The sequence below is a fragment of the Octodon degus genome, unplaced genomic scaffold (genome assembly GCF_000260255.1).
Source record: "Octodon degus isolate 3935 unplaced genomic scaffold, OctDeg1.0 scaffold00092, whole genome shotgun sequence".
Lineage (NCBI taxonomy): Eukaryota > Metazoa > Chordata > Mammalia > Rodentia > Octodontidae > Octodon > Octodon degus.
The window spans coordinates 9,525,222-9,535,476 of NW_004524668.1; the positions used below are offsets into that span (position 1 = coordinate 9,525,222).

Below are 10,255 nucleotides of genomic sequence, written 5' to 3' on the forward strand. Positions count from 1 at the left end.
CACTATGAAGTGTGGACTTGTAGTGATCCTCTTGTCTCAGCCTCCCCAGCACTGGGATTACAGGTGTGCATCACCATGCCTGGTTGCAGTGGCCAGCTGAGAGCACCTGGGGACAGGGCCAGTGCCAGCAGCATGTGGTGCTGGGGATAGAACCCCCGCCCTGCGCTTGCCTAAGTAGGTGCTTAGTCTGCTGAGCTATCCTGCCCGCCTGTAGTGGTTGATACATTGTGTCAACTTGGCTGGATCATCGCAGTCTGCAGGTGGAGGTCCCACCCTGGGGCACAGTTGGTTCTGCCCCTAGAGTGACTCAGCACAAAGAGACTATATAAAGGGGCAGAGGAAGTAGTCGAAGTTCCACTTCGTAGGAGGAACTTCAGTCTTCGCATTCAGCTTGGACTTCATTGCCTGGCTGGCAGCGCAGACGCTTCAGCCTCTGGCTTGGATCCTTCACCTTCCATCTCAGACTCTTCAGCCTTCCCTCGCAGACCCATCAGCTGATGAATAGAGACTTGCACGGAGCACAGCAGTGAGCTTCATAACTTGGGACTGAATTCTTTAGTCCGGGGTGTGCAGACGCCCTCTGCACGCTACCTCATCTGACTCTAGGGCTGACTGTCCTATGCCAATCTTGTAATTCCTTATACATTATATCCCTTGTGTTAATATCTGTTCCTTAAATTATATATCTGTTCCTCTAAGTGAAACTCTGACCAGTACACAGCTCTTGTGTAGAAGTTTTGAAAAGGATTTCTAAAGTTTCCTTTGAGGTCTTCTAGCTCTGAGTGGTGCATTGAGAATTTCCCACTGATTATGATTCTGGGCAGTTGCCGCATATTCTTCTTGCCAGGCAAGAAACCAAAGGGATTGTTTTCAAATGTAATGCAGGAGTAATGAGCTTTTAACAAAGAGGTCTGAGCCATCACATGTGTGGCTGTTTATTCATTTTGATTCTGTATTTTTCATGTATTTTAGAGCCAGGGATTTCCTGCCAGGTGTCAGACTTGTTCTGGACCCCAACCCCCCAGTGAACAGAAGTGGTAGCGGCTGGTGCCTGGGGAAGGCTCGGCCTCCAAAGCTGAATGCCTCCCGCTTGTGTTTCCTGAGGGGTGGGAGGAAAGGGCCCTGGGCTGCTGCCCGGCTTGCTGGCTGTGCACTAGAGCGTCGAGAGTCCCAGTATCGCCACCTCTGCGCTTCAGAGCGTTGTCTGTGTGTGCAGTACGGGCAACAAGACCAGCCGATAAAACTGAGCTCTTCCAGAGAGTTAAGGAGCGCTTATCCCTCCTTAGCTGTCCCAGTCCTTTTTCCCGAGGGGGCAGACACACTCCAAGTCTGTAGCGGAGTCAGACTTTGTGTCATGCCCTCTCCCTGCCTATCATGTCGCCCTGATTGACCTTTGCCAGCTGTATGTAGCCTGAGCTCTGACAGCATCTCTGTCGCCAGGTCCTGTCTGAAGCCGAGTTTCCTGGGAGTGGAGCTTTAGCCACGCTGCCCCAATGCCTTCCACCTGGGACGCTGTTTCCATTTCCGTACACTAGTGAGTGTCACTCATATCTCATTGCCTTTCTGGAATTTCATTTCCTTGGGGACCTTTTCTAGATCCCCAGCTCCATCCTTTCTTACATTAAGAGGAACTCATGGGCCATCCCGAACTGGGATTCTTCCCATTGTCCATGGTACACGCAAGTCAGGTAATGAGCAGAGGCAGGCAACAGCCTCATTTTTAGAACTGCCATGCAGCGTGTGGTCGTCCTCTGCTGGACGTGGACGCCGTGAGAGGCACTCTCCTGACACGGCAACTGGGAGAGGGCGGCAGCACAGCGCTGGCAGAGGGCTCGCCTGAGGGCACACAGCGGGTGGGTGCGGAAGCCCCTACTGCAAGGCAGGTTTATCTGATTGAGGGCTCTGACCCATTCTGCACTCAGTTTACTGAAGGAGGGAGACTTTCACGATGCACTGTTGAATTTTAAAAGGCAGGTTACCTGTGCTGGGTTCCAGTGGACCCATTACTGGGAGAAGAATATGTGAATCCAGAAATTATTTTTAAAAATCGCCCCACGTATTTTCTGTTCTCAGTAGTTCCTCCTCCCCACTTCCTTGAGCTCCTGGTAGAGGCCGCCTACTGAAGCTGTGTGAGTGGACCACAATGGAGTTGGCCCCTCCAGCCCCATCTAGGCTTCAAATCACTGCTGCTGGCCAAAAGCTGGGCAGTCACCTTGGAAAGGACTCCAGCACTCCCAGCAGAACCACTTCCAAACTCCTAACTCTGAGAAACTGTGTGAGATGAGAAATGTTTATTATTTTAGATCCATGAGTCTTGGGCTATTTGTTACACAGCACAAGGTAGCTGTTACAGACTTTGGCCACAACCCTACTTCCTGTTTCTTCCACCACCCCATAAGGCCATCAGATTACAATCTGAGGGATAGAGTCATCCACTTGCTGGTGTTAGGGCCCTCATGATTCAGTCGCTTCCCAAAAAGCCATCAGCAGACAGCAGAGTCTTAGCACACGAATTTGGGGGATATTTCAAATGAGATTTAAGGACTGGATACCAAGGAAGATCAAATCAAAGACATACTCAGGAAAATGTGGCCTAAGGATGAAGAGAAGGGTGTGCTAAGTGCTCTGTAAGGACATGAAGAGACATGGGGGCCAGTGGACTCTTGAGGCACAGCCTGGGGCTTCTGGGCAGCTCCTAGGTGCTGTCTCTCAGCCATCTCAGCGGAAGCCAAAGCAGAGGCCTCCGCGTGTGCTGTGCTGCTGTAACACAATACTCCAGGGCGGGCAGGGCATAAAGGCATTTATTTGGCTCACGATTCTGGTGGCCAGAGGCCCAAACAGCACGGGGTGAGTATCCAGCAGGGCTCTGGCTGCATCACTCCATGGTGGAGAAGTAGAAAGGGACCCAGCTACATACAGAAGGGGACATGCATGAGCAATGAGGCAAGGAGGACTGGGGGTGCTCTTTCCCAACAACCCACTCTCCCAGGAGCTAGTCCCCTTCAAAGGACGAGCACCAAGCCCTTCACACGTGGAGCCTCTATGCACGACCTAACTGCCTTCCCGTAGGCTCCACTGCTTAATGCACCAACTTGCAGCGCATGCGCCTTGGGATGCACTCAAACCCTGTCCTAACTGTAGCAGTAGAGATGGCTTCCGTTAAAGGGGTCTGTGGGCATGGCTGATGGGATGAATGGCAGTGAAAGAAAAGGCAGGATGACTCAGGGACAGGACTAAGAGCTGGGAAGGAGATTTCTGGGCAAGTAGAGGAATAAATCCAATCAAGGAACTCCTGCACGCTTCTAGGTGGGTTCAGAACTGCTATGGACCAGTGACTCCCATACTTCCTGTTTCTGCCCTTACATAGGGGACATCCTGTGCCTGTCCCAGCCCAGTGTGTGAGATGTGTGAGGGATAGATGGCCAGACTCCTTAGATCACTAATCTCCTTGAGGAGCTGACCTTAAGTAGCCCCTCTCTATACCTTCACCAAATTCAGGTGAGAAAGTTGTAGCTGGTGCTGCAGTGGGATGCGATTTAGGGGTCCTCAGGAGGGAGCAAGAGCATCTTACAAGTGAGAGGGGGATGAACCCCACAGAGTCTGAGGGCAGATGGCTGGTGGCCAGCTTCCAAGACAGTCACCAGTAATTCCTGCCTCTTGGTACTCAGACTATTGCCCAAGCCCCCTTTCCACGCAGGACTGAGCTGACCTGTGTGACCAGTAGGCTACTGAAGAAATGACAGAACGACCTCTGAGGCTTTCTTCTGATAAAGACTGAAGGCTCCACACTGCTGCTTGGACCACTTGTTCTGGGGAGCCTGCTGCCCTCCTGGAGGGCACCCAGCAGCTCCGAGGAGAGGTCCAAGGGAAGAACCGAGGCTCCGGCCAAAAGCCACATGGGTGCATGGGCCTTGTCAAAAGCAGATTCTCCAGCTCAAATGACCAGAGCCCCAACCGAATAACTTGACTGCAACCTTCAGACAAACCCTGAGCCATAGCCACCTGGCTAGGGGACCCCCAAATTCCTGACCACAGAAACTACACTACACTGGTTTTTATGTAGGGCGTATTTTAGGCACTAGGTATTAGGGTAATGTTTTATGAAACAACTGATAAATAATGCACATTGTAGGTTAATTTTACATCGAAAGACAAAAACTATTCTAGTTGATGGTGTACTCATTAAAATACTTAGGGAACACTACAGGTGGTGAAATCTAATTTCAAGTGCATCAGAAAATAAGACGGGTTAAGACAGGAGGATGTGGGGGCTGGTGAGATGGCTCAGTGGTCTAAAGCATCTACTTAGAACAAGCTTAGCAAAGCACAGGGACCGTGGTTCAATCCCCCAGCACCACATGCCAGCCAGCCGTGCCCCTGGTGGGCTGAACTGGCCACACACACACACACACATAAATAAATAAATAAAATTAAAAAAAAAAAAAAAGACAGGAGGACGTACCTACAGATAGACAAAGTGTGCACAGCAAAATGTTAACAGTAGCATCAAGTGGGAGTCTCCATAGAATGACTTTTGGCTTTGCTGTATGTTTGAAAATTTTATATGAAACCATCTCGGTGAGATTGCTGAGTGCTTTTGAACTTGGGTGTTAGGTACATGGGGTTCATTTGATGATAAGCATGATGCAAACTGCAAGTGCACTTTTACTTTATTTTTTGGACGTTCTGGGGGTCACATCTGGGACCTAACACATGTTAGGCAAGAGCACTAAGCCTGAGCTATGGCCCCAGCCCTCGCTTGCTCTTCGGTTTCTATAGTCCTGCAGTGACGATCATTTCAGTGGTGGAGGAAGGGAGCTAGGTGGAGACTCTTGGGCAGGGCCTGGAGGGACGGAGGCTCCTGTGGCCTCTGAGGGGCCTAGGGCTGAACAGACAGGGACAGAGGACAGGAACTGACCCCGGAGATCACGGAGGATACCTGGGGGTCACGCCCAAGGTGCTGGCAACTGGCCGTTCTGCCGCTGAGCTGTTCCAGCGGAAGCAGCGGCAGGCGAGAAGTCCATCCACAGTGCCTCGAGGGATTCTTGGGATTGTGGTAGGCAAAGAGGATCGCGAGGGCAGTGTATCTGCACATGCACAGCCACGGCATCTGTGCAGATGCTGCTGCCTGTATGTGCATTTGCACGTGCTCGGGCACACACTGGGCACACACTCAGCACATGGGCAGGGGCTCTGCACATGTACAACATGGCAGGCAAATCCAAGGATGAGGATGACATGGCTGACTTTTATTTGTTTCCTTACTTCTGGTTTATCTTGATTTTCTTTTCAACAACTGACCATGCTCTGTATTTTAGAATCAGAAAAAAATGGACAAAAAGCAAGACTCGTGATGGATGGCTCTGCACCCAGCCCAGATGCATCCCCAGAAGCCCTGGTACACACCTTGCTTGATGATGGGGGACCGGTGGTCCATGACGAAGGAGAACATCTTCCCCCTGGCGCTCATGGGCCGCTGGTGGGGGTCAGGTGGGACCCCGGTGGGCCTGGGGAAGTCCTGGGACCAGCTCCGCTGCACAGGTGCCGGCTGGATGCCCTGGTGGAACGGGAAATGCGGAGGCAAGAGCGACGCGTTCGGCTGCTGGGTGGTCCGAGGGGGTTGTGGCCTTGGCCAGGGTGCTGGGCCCCTGACCCAAGGGCACGAGACCTGCAGAGGCAGACCAGGGGTCAGAAGAGGTCACCCCTCTGGGGGACCAAGGGCTTTCCTCCCACCTCGCTCACCACTGTCCTCACACCATCTGGGACGGACAGCTGGCCACTAAGGAGTATGTCCTCAGAAAGTGGCTGACAGCAAGAGACTGTTCCCTTTCTACTCATACTTCAGCTCTCTCCTCTGCCCCCAAGTCTGAGTGCCCTGGGGCCACAGGGACTCTAACCATCTTATCAGCCTCCTCTGGACATCCTCACGCCTCATCCCACAGGTGCTCCGTCAAGCCTATCGAGTTGCCTGCTGCATCCACACCTCAGTCTCCCACCTAACCTCACTGCCTTCCTGTGGCTTCCAGAGCTCAGGTGTTGTTCCCTGCCGTGCTGCCTTCCCCACCTTCCAGAGCTGGCTGGCCTCCTTCCAGTGCGTGGCTCCCACTGGTTTAATTGATACTTAGGGATGAATGGACTGAAGGGGATGGAGTAGATGCAAAGACATTCTGTCCCACCTTCAGAGCACACATCTAGAATTTTCTAGATCAGCTGTGGTGCACAAATCCACTCATGTTGCGATGTTGTGAGAGGAGTGTGTTTCAGAGCTGAATGAGCCTCACAGTGAACTAACTTCAAGGGTGGTAAGGAGCGCTTGTGCCTCAGGCCTCTGGGGTTCAGCTTGCTACTAGACAGGCAGATTCTGGGCAACCTCCCTTTCCCCATTCTCAGCCCACTGTTGTGGGTGGGGTTCGGCAATCAGCCAATTGCATGCCCTGGCCATGGGGATTGGTTGAGGGTTGCAGCCTCTGAGCCAATCAGAGCCAAGCAGTCCCAGGAGGACCAGGCAGGAACCCCCATCATGCCGACTTCCTTGAACTCAAGAAAGTATCAGCTAGAAAAGAGAAGGAAGCTGGCTTTTTTAATTGTAAAAAGAAATGAGGCATAAAATTCACCATCTTAAACATTTTTTCAGTGTACAGTTCAGTAGTGTTAATCTATTCAAATTGCTGTGAAATATATCTTCATAAGTCTTTCATCTTGCAAAAATGAAACTATTCTCCTTCAACTCCCTCTACTCTCTAGGCCTCTGGTTTTGCCAGGTGGTGTGTGTGTGTGTGTGTGTGTGTGTGTGTGTGTGTTTTGGTTTGTTTCATTTGTTTATTCAGATGGAAATCATGAGTTGCCAAAGCCCAATTTTAGTAGCATTTCTGATGCCACCAGACCATGCTGGATAATGTCACCACCAGCTGCTGGCACTGCTGCTTAGGGCACCCCAGGTCCAGGTCAAGCCTGCCAGGTGCCGATCTGGTAGCTGATCATCACCGGTTGCTGGACTCTGAAGCGCTTCAGAGCTAAGAGCTTTTAGTGTTTTTGCACTTTCTTTCAAAGGACCCATTCTGTCCCAACTACTCCGGCTAAGAATCCTGGGTAGGTTCACAGGACCTTCCACATCCACATTATCTGAGAAATAAACCATGAACAGATTTACAAGGACCACTGGAGCAAGTCTTTTTTTTTTTTTTTTTGGTGGAAATGGGGATTGAACTCAGGCCCTAGCGCTTGCCAGGGAAGCACTTATTCTACTGAGCCATCTCCCCGGCCTCCCTCAAGTCTTTTTTTTAACAGACCTGTGCAGCAGCACCCCAGGATTAGGGGAAGTTGGAACAGACAAGAGTCCACCAACACCAACCCAGCAAGGCCATGAGGTGCTGCTGGTGCAGCAGCTTTAGCTTGTGAAGGGTCTAGTGTAGGCCTGTGATTGGTTCAAATTGAGGTCTGCTGATTGGTCTAAGTGCAGGCCTATGATTGGTTCAAGTGGGTGAGGGGCAGCTGCCTGGTGGAGATTCAGTGAGGGGCCTAAGCAGCTGGACGGTTTGATTGACAGCTGCGGTGCAGCTGAAACTGGGCAATGTTCAGGACAGCTGCTTGTGTCCCTTGGAAGTTGAGGAATTGGGGGTTATTCCTAATGGGCCCGATCTCTCCTTTCCTAATCTCAGCTTTGGTAGGACGATTTCTTTGCTGCTTCTGGAGTGGAGCACACAGGAGTGACATGGTGGCTGACAGCTGAGCTGTAATCCAGCTGGATCTGTCTGGAAGAGGTGTCCACTGAGGACACCAAGGACACAGTCTCGGTCCACAGTGGAGGGGAAGATGATGAGGCGGAAGAGCATGACAGCTCTTGGCCAAACCAGGCCCCCTCTGGCTGGCCCAGCAAGAGGAGAGTCAGACGCTGTCATCTGTCTTGCTGTACCACCCCTTCTGTTTCCAGTCTCTGTGAATCTGACACCTCTAGGTAGCTCCTACTGGAGGAATCAGACCACATCTTTCTTCTTGTGATATACTCGAGGGTCATCCATGATGAGCCTGTGTCCAAATCTCTCTCTCTCTCTCTCTCTCTCTCTCTCTCTCTCTCTCTCTCTCTCTCCACATTCACAGTGGACTCTAATTCACAGTGTGACTCTGAACCACTGGTGGTACTTGGCTCACTGTCTCACTGGACAGCATGGGTCAGTCTCTCCAGGTGGTACAAGTCCCCTACTTGATGGGACAACCATGCATGTACCGCCGGTGGTTCAGGCGGGCGGAACCTGGTGAGGCTGGGTACCCTCCGTGGCATGGCTCGACCCTGTTTCGACCCTGTTTCTTCTCTCTGTACTATTGATGAACACTTGAGTTTATGACACCCGCGACATGAGGGTTCAAAAATAAAGGTCCCTGCCAATGGCTGTTGATCTAGGGTGGCTTTAGCTGTAAGCTTAATGTTGAAATTTTTCTCCGTGGAAGCCCTGATAAAGGAGGTCAAAGTCTTCTCAGATATCACTGGTAGGCACAAGGAGACCCCCAGGCAGAAAAACACAAGTAGAAGACACTGCTTGAGCAGCGAGCTCTGGGTAGGCTCATAATAGAATGTTCAGGGTCCCAGCCTAGGGGTGTCCATAAGCCTGGTTTGAAAAATTTTAGTTTAAAAATAACAAGAGCTGCCCAAACAGCTTTTCTCCTCCCAGCCCCCCTCCCCCATCTCTGGCTTGCTTTCGAGGCAGCTGGATTCTTCTGCACAATCCTGGGCGACTCTAACCTCCTGGACATCACTGGCGGCTGAATTTCTGCTGGCTTGAACAAACACCAGCCAATGATTTTCTCAAGAAATCCCAGTCCACTTCTCCCAATTACTGGCCCTGTCTTTGCATTATCACCCCAGTTATTATTTTGCCAGACTGTATTACTCCCTGGGCCCCTGAGTTTGTGGAAGTGGTCTGCGTGCTGGCAGTGCTGGTGGTGTGCCCCACAAAGATCTCCTTTGAGCCCCCATCGCAGACTGTTACTTTGTAGCTGGAAATTGGTCACCGTGGGAGTGTTACACCTTAGGAATCAGGGCTTTGCATTTTGTTTTGCTGACCTTCTAGCTTAACAAGGTGACTGGGAAGACATTAAGGACCCACATGGGGGGCTGTGTCTGCACAGCGTGGACAGCATGAACAATGGAGGTGACATCCTTCTGCCGAGAGGTCTCTCGGTCACGGTCATCAGGTCAGTGATAGATGTGATACACGAGGTCCCCCGCCTTTCCTATCTCACTTTTGTGTTACTTGGGAAGCTGAGCAATAAATATCCACCAGTGTTCAGGCTGGATGCTCACTCTCTTGTCTGTTGTCATCGTAAACCTCCCACCGTAGGGCTCTAAGTGTTGGCCAAAAACCAATGAACACAATCAGTGAGAGCCACAGGCCCTATGGAGTTTGCAGAGAGGGTGGTATATTTTATTGTTTGAGGAACGAGTGTCACCATGTTTTATGTCAGTAAACTTATCCATGCCTGCTTTGCTTTTTCGGAGGGCGCTATGCCCAGCACTGTGCCTGGCACACACTGCAGGAGTTTGCTGGCAGAACCAGGCTCAAGATGGGCAAACAGTAAGTGAAAAAGTAAAAAGGCTTCTGGTCATTCTGGGGATTGGGCAGGGAAAATACAGCATGAAACTGGAGCAGCTTGATAGGGCAAAAAATGAGGGTGTGCTAAAAAATGAAGCAAAAAATATATGACTGGAGGCTTTGTCAGGTGGAATGACCTCTCCAGAAGCACCCAGCAATCAAGGGTGACACAATCCAAGCCGCACAGTACATGACAATGAGGTAGATTATAGCCCTGAGTATAAAACAAATACACACGAACCCTGCTGACATAAATCCATGATTGAGTACATGAATATCTGCTGGAGAAGGTGCTTATAAAACAATTCAATGGGGGCCTGGCAGATAGCTCAGCGGTGTAGGTGACTGCCTGGCAAGCACAAGGACCCAAGTTCGATCCCTGGTAACACATGCCGTGCTGGACCTGGAACCCCAGGAGTACTGTGCTGGCCACTGAAACAGGGCATGGTGGCACATGCCTGTAATCCCAGTGCTGGGGAGGCTGAGACAGGAGGATCACTATGAGTCCAGATTGTGTAGCAAGACCTTGTATCAAAAGAGAAGAAAAAAAAGAAAGAGAAAAAGAATTTAACAGGGCGGAGGATATATAGCTCAGCGGCACAGCACCAGCCTGGCAAATACAAGGTCCAGTTCCCAGGACCAAAACAAACCGTAAACCCCCCAGCCCC

The 10,255-nt window shown here is 51.1% G+C and overlaps 1 protein-coding gene across 1 annotated transcript in view; it reads right to left on the reverse strand.

The window, feature by feature from the left end:
- The window catches only part of LOC111818461 (forkhead-associated domain-containing protein 1-like), a 125,727-nt gene that overhangs the window by 79,314 nt on the left and 36,158 nt on the right, over positions 1–10,255 (reverse strand). Inside the window, exons 4-5 of the mRNA XM_023722454.1 lie at positions 5,407–5,668; positions 3,484–3,545 (exon numbers count right to left, since the gene is read on the reverse strand). Coding sequence (XP_023578222.1) covers positions 3,484–3,545; positions 5,407–5,668 — 324 coding nt within the window. The remainder of the gene's footprint in view (positions 1–3,483; positions 3,546–5,406; positions 5,669–10,255) is intronic.